Below are 27571 nucleotides of genomic sequence, written 5' to 3' on the forward strand. Positions count from 1 at the left end.
AGTCACTAGTGGGCATAGTCTATAGGCCTCCTAACAGTTGCAACTCTGTTGGTCAGAGTATAAAGCATTTGAATTGGAATTGAATTGAAATAGTTGGGGCTTGTAAAAAGGGAACAGCTATAATCATGGGGGATTTTAACTTTCATATTGACTGGACTAATCAAATTGGGCATGGCAGCCTTGAGGAAGAGTTCATAGACTGTATTAGGGACGGGTTCCTTGAGCAGTATGTAACTGAACCAACCAGGGGGCAGGCAATCTTAGATCTGGTCCTGTGTAATGAGACCGGATTAATAAAAAATGTCCTAGTAAAGGATCCCCTTGGAATGAGTGACCATAATATGGTTGAATTCCAAATTCAGTTTGAGGGTGAGAGAGTTGGATCTTAAACCAGCGTACTGAGCTTAAATAAAGGAGACTATGAAGGTATGAGAGTAGAATTGACTAAAGTGGACTGGGAAAACAGATTAAAGTGTAAGACGGTACAAGAGCAGTGGTCTACATTCAAGGAGATATTTCACATCTTTCAAGAAAAATATATTCCACTGAGGAAAAAAGGGAGTAAAAGAAAAGACAGCCATCCGTGGCTTAGTAAAGTAATAAAAGATAGTATCCGACTGAAAACAAGGGCATCTAAAGTAGCCAAATCTAGTGGGAGGATAGAAGATTGGGAAGCATTTAAAAGCCAGCAAAGAATAACTAAAAGATTAATTAAGAAAGGGAAGATAGATTATGAAAGTAAACTAGCAAAAGATATAAAAACAGATAGCAAGAGTTTCTACAGCTATATAAAAAGAAAAAGGGTGGCTAAAGTGAACGTTGGTCCCTTAGAGGATGAGACCGGGAAACTAGTGGTGGGGAACATGGAGATGGCAAAGACGCTGAACAAATATTTTGTATCAGTCTTTACAGTAGAGGACACTAAAAATATCCCAACACTGGACAAACTGGGGGGGGGGGGGGGGGGTGTGAGGAGCTAAACACGATTAAAATCACTAAGGAGGTGGTACTCGGTAAAATAATGGGACTTAAGGCGGATAAATCCCCTGGACCTGATGGCCTACATCCTAGGGTTTTGAGAGAAGTAGCGGTAGGGATTGTGGATGCATTGGTGATTATTTTCCAAAACTCCTTGGACTCAGGAAAGGTCCTGGCAGATTGGAAAACTGCTAATGTAACACCCTTATTTAAGAAGGGAAGTAGATAAAAAGCTGGTAACTATAGACCAGTTAGCCTAACATCAGTGGTTGGTAAAATGTTGGAGTCCATTATTAAGGAAACAGTAACAGGACATTTGGATAAACATAATTTAATAGGACAGAGTCAGCATGGTTTTATGAAGGGGAAGTCATGTTTGACAAATTTGCTCGAATTCTTTGAGGACGTAACATACAGGGTGGATAAAGGGGAACCAGTGGATGGTAGTGTATTTGGACTTCCAAAAGGCATTTGACAAGGTGCCATGCAAAAGATTACTGATCAAGATAAAAAATCACGGGATTGGGGGTAATATACTGGCATAGGTGGAAGATTGGCTATCTAACAGAAAACAAAGAGTTGGGATAAATGGTTCATTCTCGGGCTGGCAATCAGTAACTAGTGGTGTTCCGCAGGGGTCAGTGCTGGGACCCCAACTCTTTACAATCTATATAAACGATTTGGAGGGAGGGACCGAGTGCAACATATCCAAGTTTGCCGACGATACAAAGATGGGAGGGAAAACAGTGAGTGAGGAGGACATAAAAAACCTGCAAAAAGACATAGACAGGCTAAGTGAGTGGGCAGAGATTTGGCAGATGGAATATAATGTTGGAAGGTGTGAGGTTATGCACTTTGGCAGAAAAAATCAAAGAGCAAGTTATTATCTAAATGGAGAGAAACTGCAAAGTGCTACAGTACAATGGGATCTGGGGGTCCTGGTGCATGAAACACAAAAAGTTAGTATGCAGGTGCAGCCGGTGATCAGGAAGGCCAATGGAATCTTGGCTTTTATTGCAAGGGGGATGGAGTATGAAAATAGGGAAGTCTTACTGCAGTTATACAGAGTATTGGTGAGGCCACACCTGGAATACTGCGTGCAGTTTTGGTTTCCATATTTAAGAAAAGATATACTTGCTCTCGAGGCGGTTCAGAGAAGGTTCACTCGGTTGATTCCGGAGATGAGGGGGTTGACGTATGAGGAAAGGTTGAGTAGGTTGGGCCTCTACTCATTGGCGTTCAGAAGAATGAGAGGCGATCTTATCGAAACATAAAAGATTGTGAGGGGGATTTATCGGGGGGCTGCCCTTTCAAAGCTGAGATGAGAAACTTCTTTACTCAGAGGGTGGTAAATCTATGGAATTTGCTACCCCAGAGAGCTGTGGAAGCTGCAACATTAAATAACTTTAAAACAGAGATGGGCAGTTTCCTAGCAGATAAGGGAATTAGGGGTTACGGGGAGAGGGCAGGGAAGTGGACGCGAGTCTAGGTTCGGATCAGCCATGATCCTATTGAATGGCGGAGCAGGCCCGAGGGGCCTTATGGCCTACTCCTGCTCCTTGTTCTTATGAGGCCCACCACCTTCTCAGGGAAATTAGGGATGGGCAATAAATGCCAGCTTTGCCAGTGGTGCCCACATCCTGAGAATTAAATTAAAAATAATTCTGCCCATTAAGTCTTTGTTGGTGTTTTTCTTCAACTCCAATTTGCATTTATATAGCACCTTTTAATGTAGAAAAACATCCCAAACCATTTCATAAGAGCATAATCAAAAACTGGATGTGGAGCCAAAAACACATCCAAAGAGCTGGGTTTTAAGGAGAAGAGGGAGGTGGATGGGCAAGAAAGTCAGAGCATAGGGATTAGGCATCTGAAAACATAGCTTAATTTCAAGCAACTAATTAAATCCCTTTTTAAAATAATCTTTGGACATTGGTTTCAAACTGATAATTCCACAGTCTAACCCTGTTTTGTGTTTTAAAAAAAAAAAAAAAAATCAAACTTAGTAACTGATAATTTCTCTGAAGACCTGCAGTAATAACAGTTGTCTACTCACCAGTTGACTAGGCTTGCTTCCCCAATTTTTGGTTTTGACAAATGTCCATCAATCCAGTATAAGCAGCATTTAAGATATACTTGCATTTAAATTTGGTTTTGTTCTGTTCCTACCTTCTCCAGTCTGTGTAGTAGAAGTGATTTGAGTAGGCAGCAATACTAAAGGGATAATTTAGACCACTCTGCACAACATGCCTTCCTGTACCATCTGAAAATATGCACTCCAGGTCTTTGGTTCCTTTTCATCCCAAACATCAATGAAAGCAAGTGTAATAAGAAAGGTAGTTAGTATTCGACAGCAAATTTCAAAAGTGGAATTCCTCAATTTTGTTTTATTCTTCATAACCTACAGTAATGTTTTAAAATTAGCTTTAATACCACCTAATTTGATCTTTTTTAACAGGTTGCCTTTAAAAATAAAAGCTGCTTAGCCTGTGAAACATACCAGCATCAGCCCAACACAGTTGTGAGGAAAATGGGTCAAAAGTCAACCCATTGGGCAATCCAATGTCATTTTTAACCAGCACCCTTCTGTTAGTTCCATCTACATGAGAAGTCTCAATTTTAGGTGCTTCACGATTCCAGTCTGTCCAGTAAAGGTTGCTGGAGGGAAACCAGAAGAGTAAGAATTAATATAAACAAGTTTGAGTATCTAATCTAAGGGCAATGGGAGCCTGTCATTTAGCATTTACAAAACAGACCATTATCTTTTTGAAATAACAACAGAAAACACTGGAAAAACTCAGCAGGCCAGTGCAGCATCCGTGGCGAGAGAAACAGAGTTAATGTTTCAGGTCGATGATCCTTCGTCAGAACTAGAAAAAAGCAGGAAAGTGAATAGATTTTAAAGCAAGTTGGGGGCTGGGAAAAGGGAAGGTCAGTGATAGTGTGAATGGCACTGGCAGAATGATGGACAGCTGCCATGTGGGAGGGAAGAAAAAAGGCCAGACGAAAGTGTGGATTAAAAAGAAAATTAATTATATAATATGAGAGGGGCCGAGGTTATGATCTGAAATTGTTGAACTCTATGTTGAGTTCAGAGGGCTGTAGCGTGCCTAATTGAAAGAGGAGGTGCTGTTCCTCGAGCTTCCGCTGAGCTTCCGTGGAACAGTGCAAGAGGCCGAGGACGGTGAGGTCTGAGTGGGAGTGAAGCGGAGAATTAAAGTGACAGGCCACCGGGAGCTCGGGGACCCCTTACGGACTGAACGGAGGTGTTCTGCAAAGCAGTCACCCAATCTGCATTTGGTCTCCCCAATGTAGAGGAGACCACATCGTGAGCAGCGAATACAGTATACTAAATTGCAGGAAGTACAAGTAAATCGCTGTTTCACCTGGAAGGGGTGTTTGGGGCCCTGGACATGGGGCCCCTATCTTTTTGAGGTCACCTTAAAAGGGAACACTTGCTGGCCCCAGGCTTTGTTTAATTCTGTTGGAACATTGCTAGTAGTCATCGAGGCATTCTACCCAGATCAATTTGCTGCAATGTAAATGTTCTCCATCCTAAAAACCGTGGAAGTATTTTAGATCTATAATATAGGTACCACCATCTGTGCAACATGATGCCATATCATGTAATTTGGATTGCTGTCATATGTTAACATTTTGGAAAAATTTTACTGGACAACTTGCAAAAGCTATAATTATGCTGTCTACATAGGCTGTATATGTATGCCTAATTGGAAAGAAAACACAAGATATTTTAAAATTGTTTTCTTCTGGAAAACTCAAGATAGGAGAGCTAAAATAAGGTTTTTTTTTTAGCTGTCAAAATTTGACAGCTCCATATGAAACCTACCCACTAAGAGAGTCCACTACTACTGCTCTGGGATTTACCAGATCAGTATCAACAAGAACTCGGCGTTGAGATCCATCCACTTTGGCAATTTCTATTTTATCCGATCCACTGTCAGTCCAAAATATGTTTCTGCGGAGGTAGTCTATGGTTAGTCCTTCAGGACTAGTCAGTCCTAAAGTAGAAGCAGAAGTACAAAGAGGAGGTATAAATTATTCAGTATCCATCCTACAATTTAGTAGATATGGTAATTGGCCTGTGTAGCTGCAACTTGTGTGTCATAGAAACATAGAAGATAGGAGCAGGAGTAGGCCATTCAGCCCCTCGAGCCTGTTCCACCATTCAATGAGATCATGGCTGATCATCCAAATTCAGTACCCTGTCCCTGCTTTCTCCCCATATCCCTTTAGCCTTAAGAAATATATCTAACTCCTTCTTGAATATATTTAATAAGTTGACCTCAACTGCCTTCTGTGGTAGAGAATACCACAGGTTCACCACTCTCTGGGTAAAGAACTTCCTCCTCATCTCTGTCCTAAATGGCTTACCCCTTATCCTTAGACTGTGACCTCTGGTTCTGGACTCCCCCGCCATTGGGAACATCCTTCCTGTGTCTAGTCCTGTTAGAATTTTATAAGTTTCAATGAGATCCCCTCTCATTCTTCTAAACTCTAGCGAATATAAGCCTAATCGACCCAATCTCTCTTCATACGTCATTTCTGCCATCCCAGGTATCAGTCTGCACTCCCTCCATGGCAAGAACATCCTTCCTCAGAAAAGGTGACCAAAACTGCACACAATACACGAGGTGTGGTCTCACCAAGGCTCTGTACAACTGCAGCAAGACATCATAGCGAGAGGATTCGAGTACAGGAGCAAGGAATGCCAACATACCATTTGCCTTCTTAACCGCCTGCTGCACCTGCATGCTTACCTTCAGCGACTGGTGCACAAGGTCACCCAGGTCTCGTTGCACTTCCCCTTCTCCCAATCTATTGTCATTCAGATAATAATCTGTCTTCCTGTTTTTGCCACCAAAGTGGATAACTTCACATTTATCCACATTATACTGCATCTGCCAGGCATCTGCCCAATCACCCAACCTGTCCAAATCATACTGGAGTTTTTCTGCATCCTCTTCACAGCACACACGCCCACCCAGCTTTGTGTCGTCTGCAAACTTGGAGATATTACATCTAGTTCCCTCGTCTAGATCATTAATATATATTGTGAATAGCTGGGGTCCTAGCACCGATCCCTGCGGTACCCCACTAGTCACTGCCTGCCACTCGGAAAAAGACCCGTTTATTCCAACTCTTTACTTCCTGTCTGCCAACCAAGTCAGTACCTTACCCCCAATCCCATGTGCTTTAACTTTGCATACCAATCTCTTACGTGGGACCTTATCGAAAACCTTCTGAAAGTCCAAATACACCACATCCACTGGTTCTCCCTTATCTATTCTACCAGTTATATCCTCAAAAAATTCCAGTAGATTAGTCAAGCATGATTTATCTTTTGTAAATCCACGTTGACTTTGTCCGATCCTGTCACTGTTTTCCAAGTGCTCTGCTGTTACATATTTTATAATGGACTCTAGCATTTTCCCCACTATCGATGTCAGGCTTACCGGTCTATAATTTCCTGTTTTCTCTCTACCACCTTTTTTAAATAGTGGGGTTACATTACATAGAGAAACATAGAAACATAGAGATAGGAACAGGAGTAGGCCATTCGGCCCTTCGAGCCTGCTCCGCCATTCAATGAGATCATGGCTGATCTTCGTCTGAGATCATAGCTGATCTTACCAGTTCAGTACCCCGTCCCCGCCTTTTCTCCGTAACCCTTAATCCCCTTAGCCTTCAGAAATATATCCAATTCTCTCTTGAAAATATTTATTGAATTAGCCTTCACAGCCCTCTGTGGCAGGGAATTCCACAGGCTCACCACTCTTTGAGTGAAGAAATTCTTCCTCATCTCTGTTTTAAATGATTTGCCCGCTATTTTTAGACTGTGGCCCCTGGTTCTGTGCTCCCCTGCCATTGGAAACATTCTCTCTGAATTCAGCCTGTCCAGGCCTGCCATAATTTTATATGTTTCGATGAGATCCCTGTGGTAAACCACTGTTATAGTTATCACTGTATATTGTTCTCACTGTCACATCACTACACGAGGTCGCCTCTTGTCGCACTGTTATACCTGGGCTGACCACCTCCGACTCCGCTCATTACCTGCCCAGGTATAAAGGTAGCTGACTGGCTAGTATTCCTCCCTGTTGGATCGGATCACCCACGAGGGTGGGCTCTGTTATTTAGCCAATAAAAACCTTCAGTTACGTTCTTAACTCGTCGCCTTTTATTGGACTAATTGATAGGCATATCAATTTTATTGACTAAATTTTAAAGATGTCTGATAATGAACAGCAACAGCAAGGAGCTCACCCAGCAGCACAGCAACAGCAGCCTCCAGACAACGGGCCACACCAGCCGGCTTGGCTGCAAGCCTTGAAACCACCATACCTGGATCTAAACCCACAGGCACCAAACTCAGCCAACGACTTCAAACACTGGCTGGACTGCTTCGAATCGTACCTGGAGGAAGCCGTCGTCCCTCAGAGATCCAAACTAAGAGTCCTGAAAGCCCAAGCGAGCCCGAGAGTATATACACTCATCCAGGACATGACTACGTACGACGACGCCATCAACCTACTGAAACAGCAGTACCGGAGCCCGGTAAACTACATGTACACTAGGCATCTCTTAAGATCTCGCCAGCAACAGCCAGGAGAATCGATAGCTGAATTTTCACGAGCGCTGAGACAACTCGGCAGGAACTGTGACTTTAAAGCGGTGACGGCTACTGCGAACATGGAAGACAATGTCCGCGACGCCTTGGTGAGAGGCCTACGTTCCGACTACACACGGCAAAGACTGCTTGAAGCTAAGGACATAGACCTGGACAAGGCCGAAGCCCTCGCCCTCACCCTAGAGGCCACCCAGCAAGACCAGGAAGCGTTTGCCAGGTACTATTCGCGACCCTGGGACTCGGGCCCGACCCCCACCCCACCACCCTTCACAGCGCTGCCCCCGGGACCTACCTCAGCGTCTGCATCACGGATCCGACCGGGCCCGCTAGCCCCGGTACCGGCCCCGACATCAGGCAACCCCGATCGGGCCGCTGGCTGCTTCTTTTGCGGCCAGGAGAAGCATCCGAGGTCGCGCTGCCCAGCCAAAAACTCGACCTGCAAAACCTGCCTCAAGAAAGGCCACTTCTCCAAGGCCTGCAGAAGCAAATCCTCAGAAGCCAGCAGAGCCTCATGCGAACCCTGGGGGCGGCCATCTTTGTGCGGGGCAGCCGAAGCCTGCAGAGCCTCATGGGAAAACCAGGGGCGGCCATCTTTGTGCGGGGCAGCCGAAGCCTGCAGAGCCTCATGGGAAAACCAGGGGTGGCCATCTTTGTGCGGGGCAGCCGAAGCCTGCAGAGCCTCATGGGAACAGCAGGGGCGGCCATCTTTGTGCGGGGCAAACGATTTAAACAGAGCCTCATGTGAACTACGGGGGCCGCCATCTTCGCCGCCATCTTGTCATGACAACGACGCGCTCATCTACACCCTAGCTTCCGTGACCCTGGATCAAGCCCGCCCACACCACCTGGCCAGCTCAATGATGGACATCAAAGTCAACGGCCACGCCACGACCTGCCTGTTCGACAGCGGAAGCACGGAGAGCTTCATCCACCCAGACACGGTGAGCCACTACTCCCTCCCCGTCCTGCCAACGCGCAGCCGCATCTCGATGGCATCGAGGTCGCACGCCACAGACATCAGCGGCTACTGTGTCGTGACATTGTCGGTTAAAGGGACAGAGTATAAAAATTTTAAACTCCTCGTACTCCCCCAGCTGTGCGCTGCCGTCATACTAGGGCTGGACTTCCAATCCCACCTCCAAAGTGTAACCCTAGCATACGGTGGACCCCTCCCCCCACTCACAGTCGACAACCAGCGAAAGTTAAACCGCCCACCGCGTAACACCTGCAGCCTATCCACCCTCAAGGTACCGCCACCTTCCCTGTTCGCTAACCTCACCCCCGACTGCAAACCTGTCGCTACTAAGAGCAGGCGGTACAGCGCTGGGGACAGAGCCTTCATTAGCTCTGAGGTGCAGCAACTCCTGAAAGAGGGCATTATTGAGGGGAGCAGCAGCCCCTGGCGTGCCCAGGTGGTGGTAGTCAAGACCGGCGACAAAAATCGCCTGGTTATCGACTACAGCCAGACCATAAACAGATACACCCAGCTGGACGCATACCCCCTCCCCCGCATATCGGACATGGTCAATGAGATTGCACAATACCGCGTATTCTCGACCATCGACCTCAAGTCGGCCTACCACCAACTCCCCATCAGCCCGGAGGACAGCCAGTACACCGCCTTCGAGGCGAATGGCCGCCTCTACCAATTCCTTAGGGTCCCCTTTGGTGTCACCAACGGGGTCTCGGTTTTCCAACGGGAGATGGACCGGATGGTTGACCAGAACGGACTACAGGCCACTTTCCCCTATCTCGATAACGTCACCATCTGCGGCCGCAACCGGCAGGACCATGACGTGAATCTGGAGAAATTCCTCCGTATGGCCCAACGGCTGAACCTCACCTACAATAAGGAGAAATGCGTGTTTAACACAGCGCGCCTTGCCATCCTTGGCTGTGTAGTAGAGAACGGAGTCATCGGCCCCGACCCCGAAAGAATGCGCCCCCTCATGGAGCTACCCCTCCCCCACTGTCCAAAAGCACTTAGGAGAACCCTGGGGCTTTTCGCCTACTATGCCCAATGGGTACCCAATTATGTGGACAAAGCCAGACCCCTCCTGAAAACCACATCCTTCCCCCTCACGGAAGAGGCGTGCGCGGCCTTCTCCCTCATTAAGGGAGACATAGCCAAGGCCACAATGCACGCAGTGGATGAGTCAATCCCCTTCCAAGTGGAGAGCGATGCATCCGACTTCGCCCTAGCCGCTACCCTTAACCAGGAGGGTAGGCCGGTAGCCTTCTTCTCAAGGACCCTACAGGGCCCCGAGACCCGACACTCGTCGGTCGAGAAGGAAGCCCAGGCAATTGTGGAGGCAGTACGGCGCTGGAGGCACTACTTGGCAGGCAAACGATTTACCCTCCTCACCGACCAACGCTCGGTTGCCTTCATGTTTAATAACAAGCTGAGGGGCAAGATCAAGAACGACAAAATCTTGAGGTGGAGAATCGAGCTTTCCACCTATGATTATGAGATCTTGTACCGGCCCGGTAAACTGAACGACCCCCCTGATGCTCTTTCACGCATTACATGCGCCAGCGCGCAAAGTGATAGACTTCAGACCCTCCACAATGACCTCTGCCACCCCGGAGTCACCAGACTCTACCATTTCATTAAGGCCCGCAACCTGCCATACTCCATCGAGGAGGTCAGGACCATGACCAGGAACTGCCAGATCTGTGCTGAGTGCAAACCGCACTTCTATAAGCCGGACAGAGCAAGCCTGATCAAGGCCACCCGCCCCTTCGAGCGTCTGAGCATCGACTTCAAGGGGCCCCTACCGTCATCCGACCGTAATGTGTACTTCCTCAACATCGTTGATGAGTACTCCCGTTTCCCCTTTGCCTTCCCCTGCCCAGACATGACCAGTAACACGGTCATTAAATGCCTGAACAAACTCTTCGCCTTGTTCGGGTTCCCGAACTATATACATAGTGACCGGGGCGCCTCCTTCATGAGCGAGGAACTCCGTCAGTTCCTATTGGAGAGGGGTATTGCAGCAAGCAGGACCACCAGCTACAACCCCCGAGGGAACGGCCAGGTGGAAAGAGAGAACGCGACGGTATGGAAGGCCACCCTCTTAGCCTTAAAGTCTAAGGGCCTCCCAACCTCCCGCTGGCAAGAGGTCCTCCCGATTGCGCTGCACTCCATCCGGTCACTACTTTGCACTGCCATTAACACCACCCCCCATGCTCGAATGTTTGTCTTCCCCAGGAAGTCGACTACGGGAACCACCCTACCAACCTGGCTGACCTCTCCGGGACCCGTCTTGCTGCGAAAGCACGTGAGGGCCCATAAAATGGACCCCCTGGTCGAGAAGGTGAACCTCCTGCACGCCAACCCCCAGTACGCCTATGTGGCTTACCCAGACGGACGGGAGGACACTGTCTCCTTACGAGACCTCGCACCCTCACCCCCCCCTCCCAACCCCCCGAGTCCAGCCGAGGTAGACGGCATGCCGGAACCCCACGAGCCTTTGCCGACTACGCAGACACCAGCTTTAACACCGGATAATGTAACACCGCCGCTGCGACGATCGGAGAGGCTAACGAAGCCTCCGGACAGACTGACATACCAGAGCTGGTAATACACTTCACCCCGCCGGACTCTAATCTAAACAAGGGGTGAATGTGGTAAACCACTGTTATAGTTATCACTGTATATTGTTCTCACTGTTCTCACTGTCACATCACTACACGAGGTCGCCTCTTGTCGCACTGTTATACCTGGGCTGACCACCTCCGACTCCGCCCATTACCTGCCCAGGTATAAAGGTAGCTGACTGGCTAGTATTCCTCCCTGTTGGATCGGATCACCCACGAGGGTGGGCTCTGTTATTTAGCCAATAAAAACCTTCAGTTACGTTCTTAACTCATCGCCTTTTATTGGACTAATTGATAGGCATATCAATCCCCTCTCAATCTTCTAAACTCCAGTGAGTACAAGCCCAAACTATTCAATCTCTCCTCGTAGGTCATTCCCGCCATTCCAGGTATCAGCCTGGTGAATCGCCGCTGCACTCTTTCCATGGCAAGAACATCCTTCCGCAGATGGGGCGACCAAAACTGTACACAATACTCCAGATGTGGTCTCACCAGCACCTTGTACAGCTGTAGTAAGGTATCCCTATTCCTATACTCGAACCCCCTTGATATGAAGGCCAACATACCATTTGCCTTCTTAATCGCCTGTTGCACCTGCATGCTCTCCTTCAGTGACTGGTGCACAAGAACACCCAGGTCCCTCTGCACTTCCCCATCTCCCAATCTATTGCCATTTAGATAATAATCCACCCTCCTGTTTTTACCCCCAAAGTGGATAACCTCGCATTTATCCACATTATAGTGCATCTGCCACGTATCCGCCCAGTCCCCCAACCTGTCCAAATCGCACTGTAGCCTCCTGACATCCTCATCAGAGCCCACCCCTCCTCCTAGTTTAGTGTCGTCAGCGAATTTGGAAATATTGCATCCAATTCCCTGATCCAGATCATTTATATATATTGTGAACAGCTGGGGTCCCAGGACAGATCCTTGCGGCACCCCGCTGGTCACTGCCTGCCACTCCGAAAACGAGCCGTTTATTCCAACTCTCTGTTTTCTATCCGCCAGCCAGTTCTCTATCCACGTTAATACTTTGCCCCCAATCCCATGAGCCTTAATTTTGCATGATAATCTTTTGTGTGGAACCTTATCGAAGGCTTTCTGGAAGTCAAGGTACACCACATCCACTGGCTCTCCCCCATCTATTTTACCAGTTACTTCCTCAAAAAATTCCAGCAGATTAGTCAAACACGATTTACTATTTGTAAATCCATGTTGACTCTGTCCGATCCTTTCCCCATTTGTCAAGTGCTCCGCTATTTTATCCTTAATAATGGACTCTAGCATTTTGCCCACAACCGATGTAAGGCTTACTGGTCTATAATTCCCTGCTTTCTCTCTACCCCCCTTTTTAAATATTGGGGTAACATTAGCTACCCTCCAATCCACGGGTACTGTTCCCGAGTCAATGGAGTTCCGGAAGATGATCCTTAGAGCATCTGCTATCTCCAGGGCCACCTCCTTAAGTACCCTAGGATGTAGTTTATCAGGCCCCGGGGATTTGTCGGCCTTCAGTCCCCTCAACTTACCCAACACCATATCCCTAGAGATACTAATTTCTGTCAGCTCCTCCCTCTCATTAGTCCCTATGTTTGCCGATATTCCTGGGAGGTTATTTGTGTCCTCCTTTGTGAATACAGAACCAAAGTATGAGTTTAATTGGTCTGCCATTTCCTTATTCTCCATTATATATTCTCCCGAATCGGACTGCAAGGGACCGACTTGGGATTTTACCAGTCTTTTCCTCCTGATATACCGATAAAAGCTTTTGCAGTCTGTCTTTATGTTTGCTGCAAGTTTACTTTCGTATTCTATTTTCCCCTTCCTGATTAATCCCTTTGTCCTCTTTTGCTGTATCCTGTACTGCCCCCAATCTTCCGGTCTGGTGCTTTTTTTTGCCAGTTGATATGCCCTTTTTTTTGATTTTATGCTGTCCCTAATTTCCCTCGTTATCCACGGTTGAGTCACCTTTTTAGGTTTATTTTTATGCCAAACCGGTATAAACATGTTCTGGAATTCTTCCATTCTATCTTTGAATGCTTGCCATTGTCTATCCACTGTCAATCCCCCCAGAAACACCACCCAATCAATCTTACCCAATTCCCGTCTCATACCCTCGTAATTCCCTTTATTTAAGTTCTGGACCTTAGTCTCTGATTCAATTTCCTCACTCTCCATCTCGACTGAGAGCTCGATCATATTATGATCGCTCTGACCCAAGGGGCCTCGTACAAGAAGATTGCTGATAAGTCCCTTCTCATTGCACAATACCCAGTCTAAAATGGCCTGATCTCGAGTCGGCTCCTCGACATATTGGTCCAGATAACCGTCCCGAAAACATTCCAGGAATTCCTCCTCCTCAGAATTTTTACTAATTTGGGTAGTCCAATCAATATGTAAATTAAAGTCACCCATGATGACAGCTGTGCTCTTATCGCACGCTTCTCTAATTTCCCTTTTTATGCCTTCCCTCACCTCCATATTACTATTTGGAGGCCTATATATCACACCCACTAACGTTTTCCTCCCCTTGCTATTTCTCATTTCTACCCATACAGATTCCGTTTCATCCGAGTTAATATCCTTCCTTTCCATTGCATTAATCCCCTCCTTTACCAGCAATGCTACCCCACCTCCCCTACCTTTTTGCCGATCCTTCCTAAATATTGTATATCCCTGGATGTTAAGTTCCCAGCCTTGCCCACCCTGCAGCCACGTTTCTGTAATCCCAATCAAATCATACTTGTTTACCTCTATTTCCACAACTAATTCATCCACCTTGTTCCTAATGCTTCTAGCATTAAGATACAAAGCCTTCAGGCTTGCTTTTTTCACACTCTCATTATGAATTAGTTTGGCCCTTTGTGTTTCTCTTCTTTGCTTATTGCTTCTCACCTTTCTACCATCTATTTCTAACTTCATATGACTTCCCTCTTTTCCACTACCTAGGTTCCCATCCCCCTGCCAAATTAGTTTAAATCCCTCCATTCCATGGGAACTGTTCCAGAGTCTATAGAATTTTGGAAGATGACCAGTGTCAACTATTTTCAGTGGGAAACATCTTAGAACTTAAAAGGTTATCTAATGCAGTATGTCCCAGATGTAAAGGCGCTAGCACTCAGGATTTCCTGTCCGTATTTGTGCTTGCTGGAGTTGCACAACAATAAGCCTGCATTGTAAGGGAAATATTGTATCATAATATGTGAAACTAAGGAAAAATGGCAGAGATAAAAGAAAGAAAACATAACTCTTATTTTCTCTCCCGCTCTCGTGAATCATAGTGGGTAAAATTCCACAGGCTCGGGCAGCCATCTAGTACCTCATCTAATTGGCCATTCTTCTCATCTGAGCCTGGGCTCCGAGTGTCAGCAGGTTATTCAACTGAGACCCGATCCTGTCCTCATCTTGTATTTACACACCTGTGCTTACGGCAGGGATCGCTGGAAACTGTTTAGGAGTGGGATCACTAGCTGATTATTTATTTACATACTTATTCATTTTCTTTCTTTCTCTCCCTTGCCGGAGGGTACTGAAGTCATTTGTAATGCCCCATCACTGCTCAAGCCCGATCAGCTAATTCAGCACAGATGAGAGATCAAAGCTGGTGTTTTAACATTTTTTGAAGGGGGGGATACATTAATGTGCTATTAATGTAAAAAAAATGTATTGTAACTCTAGCACAAATAACAATGGGGCAAAGGAGGCACAACCAGAAAGTTGAAGAGCATTTAGCACTCCACTTCCATCTGCCTGCCCATGCCCCACCCCTCAAGAAGAATGGAGTGATGCCTTCCAACATTCTTTATTTGTCTATTAAAAAAGAAATCATAATTATACTAAAGTTTTTTTTGGAAGTTTACAACATATAATTTTGTTACATTCATGATTTTTGTTCTTAGCTAATGTAAAAGGACAATAGTTTTCATTACCCGAATTAATGATCATTTCTGGCTCAGCACCAGGTTCCAAACTAACTCGATTAATAGTTCGGCCAGCAACATCAGTCCAGTAAACCATCTTGTCCCTGCAGTCATAATCAATACCAATGACAATTGAACCCTTGGAAGAGAAAAATAAGCCAGAAGAAAACAGTTAATCGTCTAATAGACCAGCATTTGGAAAATTCAACAAAACAGTGAACCCAATCCGGACAGGCTTACAAATCTGTACAACAGCTGGAGGACCTCAAATACGAACACAAGTTTGCACATATTATCTTACTGGAAAGAGATTACATAATTTATATAGCTCTGTTTAACTAGCAACGTTGTTTGGTGTTATGTCTACTTTATCCAACTATAATGACAATTTAATCTGTTAAACATTAATTCATTGAAAATAGCAGATGTTTAAACACTATTAGACCATCGTAGAGGCAAACTTAAAAGTAGCAGTAAAGGAGACATTTAAAACTCTACTCATGAAAAAAATACTCCAGCATGTAAATGGCAGCAGAAACTGAGTTACTTTAAATAATGTTTTCTGTAATGGATTCACAGAATTTAACATTACCATATATTATTGGTAGTAATGATTTAATAAGTGTTTAAAAAAATCTCTGCAGATATTGTCAATGTGTCTGATCACATAGAAAGGAACTGGCAGCAGTTACATAACATACATTAGCATATGCAAATGATTGTGCTCAGTTTTCTGCTTCTGGCTTGCCTGCACATGTCAGCAATGAGCACAGAGCATTTCACTTCATGCAGAAAGGCCATGACCATTCCCTTCATTTCCCAATAGCTTTTATCCCTGGACTAAGCACAGAGAAGACCTGAGTGAACTCAGGTCAAGTGTGCACTGATTTACTACATCAACAAAGTTGTCAAAACTCATTACCTCAAAATCCCTGGGTTGGGAGAAGGCATGAGTCTGATTTCTCCCTGGGGCTATCTGAAATATGGGAGAATTCTGTTCCATTGGAATTCTGCCTCGTTTAGACTGGACCTTTAAATTCTGGTCGGGGGGAGGGGGGGTAGGGCCATGGGTGGATTTCCTACCCGCTCCCTCACCATGTCAAGGGAGGTATGTTGGGGGGAGTTCCTGGACTTCCCTAGGAAATTTTACACTCTTAAAAAGGACCCAGTGGAACTCATGCCAATTGAGACCAGATATCTAGAATAAGGTAATTAATTCCGGATGGGATAGGATGCTTTACCTTCTTTAGTGGCATAATGACTCCAGTGGGAGCTGAAGAATGAAAACATTTTGTTTTCTTTGGCTCATTTGGGCCTCAGGGGTCTTCAGGCAGAGCAGCAAGATGCTGCTTCACCTTACGAGGGCGGAACAGGTCAAGCTGGGGCAGGTGCCGCTGGGGTGTCCCTCCAAGAACCAGTGGTCTGACTTGGCTATGCAAATGATGCTGCCCCCAAGATTTGGGACAAGGTTTTGGGCCTAGGGCTAAGGCGGGTGGGGGTTTCACTCAGCTGGCAGACCAGTTCCCCAGGATTTTCAGGGCCCATCATTTAATGCCGGTTCCAAGGGCCATGAATATTTTAAAGAATTAAAAAAGATAAAATTACTTTCAACAAATTGTAACACAGGAAAGGCAACTTTCCTGTATTACAACAGTGATTACACATCAAAAGTAATTCATTTGTTGTAAAGCGCTTTGGGACATTGAGTTTGTGAAAGGTGCTATATAAATGCAAGCCTTTCTTTCAACTTACCAGTTAACATCTCTGCGTTCACTTCTCTCACTTGCACCAGCTGTACTTGCCACTAATTATGCTTCAATTCATTTGCATAGTTCTATTAATTTCCCTGTCCCAGTGCTTGATCTGATATTTCTTTTGTATGAATGGTTTTGAGCCATTTACACTTGCCAAAAAATTTAAATAACCTGACCCCACTTTTCCCCTTCCCAAGTGCTAAAACTATCTGGGGCTATTCCAATGGAGAAACTTATAAAAATAGATACTTTACATGAAGAGCTAACAGGCTCTTGGCTCCCTCTTTGTTTAGCTGAGTACCATTCAGGGGCAGGTACCCAATGTGCTGTCCCTGAGCATATAAAAGGAAGGTACCCGTGGGTGGAGGAGTCACAACAGGCGCTGTAGTAGGTTGTATAATGGGAGGTGCAACAGTTGGTATACCTGGTAAATTCAAGAGAAAAAAAATCATAAATCTCCAGGATAAATTCTAAATGTTTATAAAAGTACTATGGATATAATGCATGGTTTCATCAAAAGGCAGTTAGTAAGAACAATTCTGAATAACCAAAACAAACTGTGGCTTTATACTGTTGCTATCTTTAATACTGCATATTTTTCATATTTGTCAGCCTTGGCTCAATTTGTAGCCTTTGAGTCAAAAGGTTGTGGGTTCAAGCCCCACTAGAAGGACAAGGGCAGTAGGCGCATGGGAACACCACCACCTCCAAGTTCCCCTCCAAGTCACACACCATCCTGACTTAGAAGTATATTAGCCGATCATTCATCGTCGCTGGGTCAAAATTCTGGAACTCCCTACCTAACAGCGCTGTGGGAGTACCTTCACCACACCGACTGCAGCGGTTCAAGAAGGCAGCTCACCTTCTCAAGGGCAATTAGGGATGGGCAATAAATGCTGGCCTTGTCAGTGACGCCCACATCCCATAAACAAATAAAAAGCATTTCCTGAGACTTGAGCACAAAATCTAGGATGACACTTCAATGTAGTAGTGAGGGAGCGCTGCACTGTCGGAGGTGCCGTCTTTTGGATGAGACGTTAAACTGATGCTCCGTCTGACCTTTCTGACGGACAAAAAAGTACTCCTGGCACTATTCAAAGAAGAGTAGGGGAGTTATCCCTGGTGTCCTGGTCAATATTCATCCCTCAACCAACATCACTAAAACAGATTATCTGGTCATTATCTGCTCATTGCTGTTTGTGGACCTTGTTGTGTGCAAATTGGCTGCTGTGTCTCCCTATATTCCAACAGTGACTACAACTCAAAAAAAGTACTTAATTGGCTGTAAAGCACTTTGGGATTTCCTGAGGTCATGAAAAATGCTATATAAATGCAAGTCTTTCTTTCTTAAAAGTGCCCTGATGATTTGAACTTCTCATTTTGGAAAGCAAACATAAACATTTTAAATGATGGCACTTTTTCATTATTCTTTGTCTTCAAAAAATGTCTTTAACTTTCACCTTACAACTAAAGTAAAGATGTAAGTTCTCACATGCTGGTGGACTGCCAGGTTCAGTTCGAGTTCCTTCAATTTCTTGACCCTCTTTACCCACACACCAACAGTAACCACTGTTTCCATGGCACTGCAAAGGGCTAAAGTCCCCAAACTGATTACACTGGGGGACATACTGATCGTCAGCTGGTCTGCCACCATAATGTTCCAGAAGGCTTAGTCTCCAACGTTCACACACCGTCTGTGGACGCTGTATGGGTTCTGAAATGGATCGATATAACAATGTAGTTAAAATGTAGAATCTCCTCTTGTTGAATGAAACAATTACTTAATACTTTCTCAGAATGTCTGAATGGGGTGCAAAGAGATCTAGCCCAGATTAATTGGTTGGAAAAATGGCAGATTAAACAACAGACCAGCAGCGGGAGATATTAAATATGAGATATAGGTTTAATACATTCAGAATAGGAGTAAAGGCAATGGGTTCCATGGATGAACAGATTTGAGCAAAGCGTAAGTTTAAAAACAGACATGTTAAATATAGTGGGGGGAATAATATATAAGCAAACTGAGAAACATAAAAAGTGTAGAAGGAAAGCAAAAACTAAAATTAAAAGAGTAACAGCAAGGACATACATAAGCACATAGGAAGTAAAAGGATAGTTAAAGGGACCAGTTAGCGATGAAGGAAGCCATCTTGTACATGAATGTGAAGAAATGACAGAGAAGCTAAATAAGTATTTATCCTCGGTTTTCCAGAGGAAGGTGAAAGAGGCACTGTAGGAGTTCCTAAGGCGGATGTGGAAGAGTCACCACTAGACATAAATATTCAAAGGAAAGCGCATTAGAAAAAGTTAATTGGTCTAAAAATAGAAAAGCAATCAAGCCCAAATGGTGTGCATCCCAGAATACAGAAGGAGATTGCAGAGGAGACAGCAAAGGAACTAACCATAATTTTTAAAAAATGTGAAAATGTTAATTGTGCCAAGGATTGCAGAGTGGCAAATGTTACATCCTGTTCAAGTAAGGGGAAAAGAATAAGACAGGAAATTATAGACCAGTAAGTCTTAACTTGGTTATGAATAAACTTCTAAAATCCATAATGTGAGATTAAATTATTCATCACTTAGAAAGGCATAGACTAATCAGGAATAGCATGGAATTGTAAAGGGAAGATCATGTTTGACTAATTTAATTTACTTTTTTTGAACAAATGAGTGTATACATACAGAGAACGCAATGGAGGTATATATGGATTTTGAGAATGCATTTGATAAGGTGTCATGCAAGAAGCATGTTATGAAAATGAAGGCATATGGCATGAATGGGAATGTAGATTCATGGATAGAGAAATGGCTGGAGGAGAGAAAGCAAATTAGGGCCATTGCAAGCTATGGGGAAGAATGCAGTAGATGGCAAGAGGACATGCGCAGGTTAGTAGTGGGCAGACTGGTGACTGATGCAGAGAAATAGGAAATGGCATACTATTGGAAAAACAGTGAAAGTAAATAAACCCTAAATGGCAACATTCTTAACAGAGTGGGAGAACAGACAGAGCCAAATACCCAAGGGCAAATTTTCACCCGTGTTGCTTGGGTGTAAAATATCACCTGGCGAGTGCAATCATATGCCTGTGATGGGGCATACAGAATTTTTCTTCTACTTTTAAATTAATAAAAGGGAAATTGGACAGGTTCCAATACGGGCATCTGATCTTCCCCACCTAATTGTCCTATCTGCACTCCACCTAGGTGGTACTTTATTTCTGGGTAGTACAAACAAAAATCTATGTCGGTTACCAGTGCAAAACCAATTTCTCCCCATATAACATAATTTAAAGGGTAATTGGATAAGTATTGGAAAAGGGAGAATATAAAAGGATAGGGGAAAGGACAGGGAAATGGGGATAGAGTAGATAGTTCTAGTAGAAAATACAAGCACTAGCACAGGCCCAATGGATCTAATGGCCTCCTTCACTGCTACGATTTCTATGGCTCTGCATTGTACACTGGCATGGATTTGGTGATGGAGGTTCTTTCAAGAATAGCAAAATTGCCACAGGTGTAAAATTATTTTCTTGTAGTCTTTTCTCAATGTCCTATTTATTGTAAAAAGTGTCTTCCAACAAGAGAAACATAGGCCTGCCCACCTGTACAAGGAAGCTTACAAAGATGATTAATACGAAGGAGACCATTTGGCCCATCTAACTCATTCTTCAATAGAAACCTACAGTATTCCCATCACAGCATCTAACTGCCAGTGTGTCTGGCTCCATTACCCTGCCCAGAAGACGGTCCCAGATATAATCACTCTGTGCGAAGAAGCGTTTCTGGAACTTGTTTTTTTTAATCACTTTGTACCCATGACCCCTTGTCCTGGTTTAACTTACAACAGTGCTCTGGATTAACTATTTGTTTTCACTTATCTTATTTTGCTCTTTTACCTTTTTTCAAGGTTAAAGAGTCTGTTCAGTCATGCAGGTCATGTAAAATAAACAGGTTTGGTGATTTACAATAGGCCTTATCTCACTAGAATGCTGATCAGTCCGCCTTGAGAAGATAGAAGAAATGAACACAGATCATGAGTGAGATCACAGTATCCAGTACACACAATAAGGGGTCTTATTGTTACTGCTTCCAAATCACACGATCATGTAACTCGATATTGGGCAGTAACGGTACTTTCAAGGTTGTAGGGTTGCTGGGTCTGCTTATGGGAGTGTCCAGTGACACTGTACCCAAGAGAATATCCAGTGCAAACCTGACATTTGTAACAGTTATGTTGAGGGATGGCCAGAGCCAGATTAAGAATTCGTGGGGCCCTAGGCATCAAGAACATTTGGGGCCACTCCGCTCCCCCATACACAACACCCGCACCCCCACCCCCCACGCCGATCCATTAAAACACAAATGGGAAGTAAAATGCATGGAGCAATAGGCCACTAAAATGTTTACACACTGCATTAAAATAAAGGAAATCATATCACAATATAGTACACTTAAATTAAACTGACCCAGCATCCAGCAGTTGTGTGCAGTTATTCTGCGCCGTGATGAGTTTGGCTGGAGGAACTGATCAAGGGCCTAGTAGGCCCTTGCGTTAATCCACCCCGGGAATGGTATACTTTTAAATTTGGGTAACCAGTGTCGGCCCTATGCAGTCCCAGGTCAGGTGTACTAAGGGACAGATGAAGATTAAGTTTCACTTTCCTCTGCCTTAAATCCAAGCCTCTATAATATTTTTTATTTGATATGGAATCTTTTGGCCTTTGAGTGATATTGCCAGTTTAATGCCAATCAGTGTTAAATGATAGATTCATGCCCACAGGCCCACAGGAAAGTGATCAAATGCCCAAACCATTTCAATTATAACCCTTATTGTGGGCAGAAAGAGACTTTCATCTCACAGATCTGGGCTGCATTTGAACCCAGTTGCCAGTAGTGAAAGGAGAGTTTTCTAACCATTGTATAACCTGAACTTTTGTCTAATTTAGAGACATTATTACACTGTATGCACCTGCTTAATTAACTGTTCACGCAGCGAGTCACGTGTATTTCTTCTAAAGTATTGCTATAGGGATAGAAACAGGGATAGTGTTTGTATCACTGAATGTGTTTATAACTACAGTATTCAATACACTAAAATAGTGAAGGAAATTTTTAACTGCCAGCCACCAATCATCGATCTGGGCTGAAAATCTGGCGGGGGCCTTGTGCACCATTTGCCTGCCTGAATCAATTTGCAAGTGGGCCTTTATATGGATGCCAGCACTCCTGTGGCCAAAGCAGGCAGGGGGCTGTTTAAATATGCAAATCAGGGTCCAATGCCTGTTGTTGGACCTTGATTGAAATTTCTGTGGAGAAATGGGCGGAGCATGCACATGTCAGTCCCACTTTCCCCAGGCGTTCGGCAACCTAATGGATGGTCCTTAAAGTGACTGCTGAAGGCCTCCCACAAAAGGTACGTTATTTGTCTTTTTAAAATTTTTTTTTTTTTTTTTTTAGTCAGCTGGCTGCATACTACAGCCGGCCGATTTTCCTCCTCAGGAAACCGCCGAGCTGCAGCAGAGCAGCCATTTGCCAGCCGGTGCTCACTAGAAAAATGCTAACGAAGCCCAAACCTAAAAACAACTTGGGTCTCCCGAGTGCCGCTTTGGACGGGCACTGCAGGCGCACTGCCACCATCACACCCGTTTGGTGCCCAAGTAGAAAATCTCCCCCCGTGACTTCTTACACTTAATGTGTGGTGTAGGAAGGTGAAGTCATGCGATGGGGAGATGTGATGCATTCTTTTAAAAAGGTAATGGAATCACGAGCATCATCTGTGAGCTTAAGATCATTAAGGATGGTACATTAAAAATATTTAAGAATAACGGTTCTTTTTAAAGAATGGTTCAAACAGTAAAAGCATCCTGGTGTTATTCTGTAAACTCAGTACAGACTACTTTTAATTCAAAGTTGCTTAATTCAAATAAATCTGATTAATTATTTGCACTAAATTTGCACTTTGCTGTGTTATTTACATTGTTTAATTTAAATTATTGGATAATTAAAAAATTTTTCGCAGCAGGTATTTGCAACACCAAAGTTCTGATTGGTCGCCTTGGATGACAAGACCAGATTTCTGATTGGTCCCTTTGGAGGACAAGACACATCCAGCAGTTTGTCTGGAATGTATAATTTGATCCTGCCAGTAATCAAGGTCTTTGCAATGTATAATTTGATCCATTCATTGTGACAGCCTGGCTCCAGACAGAGGTCTCAGTGCTAACACTACTGCTTTCAGAGAATAGACAGGGCTCACCCCTTCTCTCCCCCCAAACAAGTTACTGACATTCTCCTCCCCCAACAAGTCCCTGACCTTCTCCCACCCTCCACCCCCACCCCAAGTTAGAACCTTCTCCACCCACCCCCGCAACAAGTTCCTGACATTCTACTCCCAACAAGTACCTGACCTTCTCCCTCCGCCCCCCACCAGAGTTAGAACCTTCTCCCCCACCCCCCCAACAAGTTCCTGACATTCTACTCCCAACAAGTACCTGACCTTCTCCCTCCGCCCCCCACCAGAGTTGCTGACCTTCTCCTCCACTGAGCTGGGCCTACAGCCTGTGAATGGGCTCCGGGGTCTGAGCTGGGCCTACAGCCTGTGAATGGGCTCCGGGGTCTGAGCTGGGCCTACAGCCTGTGAATGGGCTCCGGGGTTTGAGCTGGGCCTACAGGAAATGTAGGCGCATGCGTGGTTGCAACGATGGGTGTGCATGCACGGCTCCAGTGGGGGGCATAATGGTCTTTAGGCTCCCGCCCTCCCATATGGTGCGCATGCGCAGAATGACTCAAATTTGTTGGTGCAAATAATCACTCCGGTTTTTGTATTGAAAAGCTGGCAAGCCAGCTGCGCAGGTTCGCTGGAGCGCTGCGCGGCCGCTTACAGGGAACATTGCATAGAATGCGCTCTCATTTTCAAAAATTAATTTATTTATTGCCTATCGTTAGCTGCCCTTGAGAGGGTGGTTGTGAACTGCGTTCTTGAACTGCTACCGTCTGCCGGGTGGTGGGGGAGGGGAGGGGAAGGGAGGAGAGGGAGAACGTGGTGCGGGTGTAAAGTGGGTGGGGTGGAAGAACATGATCCAGTCCTAATAGAGGGTGGGAGAATGTGATCCATCTTCTGATCTGGATCACGTTCTTGCTCTCATTCATCCTGCCTCCTTTAGACATGGATCACATTCTTCCTCCCCACCCACTATTCTCACTGTGGATCCCCCACCCCACCCCACCAAACAAGTTCCTGACATTCTCCCCCCTTCTATCCCCCCTCCCCTCTCCTCTCCCCTACTGATCCCCTCCCCTCTCCCCTCCCGATCCCCTCCCCTCTCCGATCCCCTCCCCTGCCGATCCCCTCCCCTCTCCGATCCCCTCCCCTCCCCTCTCCGATCCCCTCCCCCCCTCTGATCCCCTCCCCCTCCGATCCCCTCCCCTCTCCCCCTCTGATCCCCGCCCCTCTCCCCCTTCGATCCCCGCCCCTCCCTCCCCCTCCCTCTCTCCCCTCCCCCCTCCGATCCCTTCTCCCCTCTCCCCCTCCGATCCCCTCCCCCTCCGCTCTCCCCCTCCCCTCTCCCCCTCCGATCCCCTCCCCCTCCGATCCCCTCCCCCTCCCCCTCCAATCCCCTCTCCCCCCCAATCCCCTCCCTCCCTCTGATCCCCTCTCCCCTCTCCCCCTCCGATCCCCTCTCCACTCTCCCCCTCCGATCCCCTCCCCACTTCCCCTCCCCTCTCCCCCTCCGATCCCCTCCCCTCTCCCCCTCCGATCCCCTCCCCTCTCCCCCTCCGATCCCCTCCCCTCTCCCCTCTCCCCTCCCCTCTCCGATCCCCTCCTCCTCCCCCTCCGATCCCCTCCCCTAACCCACTACGATCCCCTCCCATCTGATCCACTCCCCTCTCCCCCTCCCCCTCCGATCTGATCCACTCCCCTCTCCCCCTCCGATCCCCTCTCCCCCTCATCCCTTCCGATCCCCTCTCCCCTTCCGCCCTTCCTATCCCCTCTCCCCCTCCGATCCCCTCTCCCCCTCCGATCCCCTCTCCCCCTCCGATCCCCTCTCCCCTCTCCCCCTCCCCCCCCGATCCTCTCTCCCCTCTCCCCCTCCGATCCCCTCTCCCCCCTCCGATCCCCTCCGATCCCCTCTCCCCCTCCGATCCCCTCTCCCCTCTCCGATCCTGTCTCCGCTCTCGCCCCTCCGATCCCGTCTCCCCTCTCGCCCCTCCGATCCCGTCTCCCCTCTCGCCCCTCCGATCCCGTCTCCCCTCTCGCCCCTCCGATCCCGTCTCCCCTCTCGCCCCTCCGATCCCGTCTCCCCTCCCCCTTCCGCTCCCCTTCCGATCCCCTCTCCCCCTCCGATCCCCTCCCCCATCCGATCCCCTCTCCCCCTCCCGATCCCCCTCTCCCTCTCCGATCCCCCTCTCCCCCTCCGATCCCCGATCCCCCTCCGATCCCCTCTCCCCCCGATCCCCTCTCCGATCCTCTCTCCCCTCTCCCCTCCCAATCCCCTCTCCCCTCCCAATCCCCTCTCCCCTCCCAATCCCCTCTCTCCCCCCCGATCCCCTCTCCCCCCGCCCATCCCCTCTCCCCCCCGATCCCCTCTCCCCCCCCCCCGATCCCCTCTCATCCCCTCTCCCCTCCCCCTCCCCGATCCCCTCTACCCACTCCCCCCCGATCCCCTCTCCCCCCCGATCCCCTCTCCCACCCTATCCTCTCCCACCCGATCCCCCCCTCTCCCCTCTCCCCCTCCCCTCTCCCCCCCCACTCCCTGATCCCCTCTCCCCCTCCAATCCCCTCTCCCCTCTGATCCCCTCTCCTCCTCCGATCCCCAATCCCCCTCTCCCCCTCCGATCCCCTCTCCCCTCTGATCCCCTCTCCCCCTCCGATCCCCTCTCCCCTCTGATCCCCTCTCCCCCTCCGATCCCCGATCCCCTCTCCACCCCCCCTCCGATCCCCTCCTATCCCCTCTCCCCGATCCCCTCTACCCTCCCGATCCCCTCTCCGATCCTCTCTCCCCTCTCCCCTCCCGATCCCCTCTCCCCCTGATCCCCTCTCCGATCCTCTCTCCCCTCCGATCCCCTCTCCGATCCCCTCTCCCCCTCCGATCCCCTCTCCCCCTCCGATCCTCCTCTCCCCTCCGATCCCCGATCCCCCTCGCCCCCTCCGATCCCCTCTCCCCTCCGATCCCCGATCCCCTCTCCCCCTCCGATCCCCGATCCCCCTCCGATCCCCGATCCCCCTCTCCCCCTCCGATCCCCGATCCCCTCTCCCCCTCCGATCCCCGATCCCCTCTCCCCCTCCGATCCCCGATCCCACTCGCCCCCTCCGATCCCCTCTCCCCTCCGATCCCCGATCCCCTCTCCCCCTCCGATCCCCTCCCCTCTCCCCCTCTGATCCCCGCCCCTCTCCCCCTTCGACCCCCGCCCCTCCCTCCCCCTCTCCCCTCCCCCCTCCGATCCCTTCTCCCCTCTCCCCCTCCGATCCCCTCCCCTCTCCCCCTCCGATCACCTCCCCTCTCCCCCTCCGATCCCCTCCCCCTCCGATCCCCTCCCCCTCCGATCCCCTCCCCCTCCGATCCCCTCTCCCCTCCGATCCCCTCTCCCCTCCGATCCCCTCTCCCCCCCAATCCCCTCCCTCCCTCTGATCCCCGATCCCCTCTCCCCCTCCGATCCCCTCTCCCCTCTCCCCTCTCCCCCTCCGATCCCCTCTCCACTCTCCCCCTCCGATCCCCTCCCCACTTCCCCTCCCCTCCCCTCCCCTCTCCCCCTCCAATCCCCTCCCCTCTCCCCCTCCGATCCCCTCCCCTCTCCCCTCCCCTCTCCCCCTCCGATCCCCTCCCCCTCCCCCTCCGATCCCCTCCCCTAACCCACTACGATCCCCTCCCATCTGATCCACTCCCCTCTCCCCCTCCCCCTCCGATCTGATCCACTCCCCTCTCCCCCTCCGCCTCCGATCCCCGATCCCCCTCGTCCCCTCCGAACCCCTCTCCCCCTCCGATCCCCTCTCCCCCTCCGATCCCCGATCCCCTCTCCCCTTCCGCCCTTCCTATCCCCTCTCCCCCTCCGATCCCCTCTCCCCCTCCGATCACCTCTCCCCCCTCCGATCCCCTCTCCCCTCTCCGATCCTGTCTCCGCTCTCGCCCCTCCGATCCCGTCTCCCCTCTCGCCCCTCCGATCCCGTCTCCCCTCCCCCTTCCGCTCCCCTTCCGATCCCCTCTCCCCCTCCGATCCCCTCCCCCATCCGATCCCCTCTCCCCCTCCCGATCCCCGATCCCCCTCCCCCTCCCGATCCCCGATCCCCCTCTCCCCCTCCGATCCCCGATCCCCCTCTCCCCCTCCGATCCCCCTCTCCCCCTCCGATCCCCGATCCCCCTCCGATCCCCTCTCCCCCTCCGATCCCCGATCCCCCTCCGATCCCCTCTCATCCCCTCTCCCCTCCCCCTCCCCTCCCCTCTCCCCCTCTGATCCCCGCCCCTCTCCCCCTTCGATCCCCGCCCCTCCCTCCCCCTCCCTCTCTCCCCTCCCCCCTCCGATCCCTTCTCCCCTCTCCGATCCCCTCCCCTCTCCCCCTCCGATCCCCTCCCCCTCCCCCTCCGATCCCCTCCCCCTCCCCCTCCAATCCCCTCTCCCCTCCGATCCCCTCTCCCCCACAATCCCCTCCCTCCCTCTGATCCCCGATCCCC

General features: G+C 48.3%; 1 protein-coding gene across 4 annotated transcripts in view; it reads right to left on the bottom strand.

Moving 5' to 3' along the window:
- nid2a (nidogen 2a (osteonidogen)) overlaps window positions 1-27571 on the bottom strand; it is a 182527-nt gene that overhangs the window by 7393 nt on the left and 147563 nt on the right. For 3 of the 4 annotated variants that reach the window (XM_086003173.1, XM_086003172.1, XM_086003171.1), the window contains 6 exons: window positions 18397-18618; window positions 17159-17328; window positions 15160-15289; window positions 4829-5000; window positions 3479-3636; window positions 3148-3271 (listed from right to left, as the gene is read on the bottom strand). In XM_086003173.1, the coding sequence (XP_085859299.1) occupies window positions 3148-3271; window positions 3479-3636; window positions 4829-5000; window positions 15160-15289; window positions 17159-17328; window positions 18397-18618 (976 nt within the window). Of the gene's footprint in view, window positions 1-3147; window positions 3272-3478; window positions 3637-4828; window positions 5001-15159; window positions 15290-17158; window positions 17329-18396; window positions 18619-27571 lie in introns of those variants that run through there. The other variant, XM_086003174.1, reaches the window with a different exon arrangement.

Source organism: Somniosus microcephalus, chromosome 12 (assembly GCF_052327205.1).
Source record: "Somniosus microcephalus isolate GS21.2 chromosome 12, FLI_Smic_1.0, whole genome shotgun sequence".
Taxonomy (NCBI): domain Eukaryota; kingdom Metazoa; phylum Chordata; class Chondrichthyes; order Squaliformes; family Somniosidae; genus Somniosus; species Somniosus microcephalus.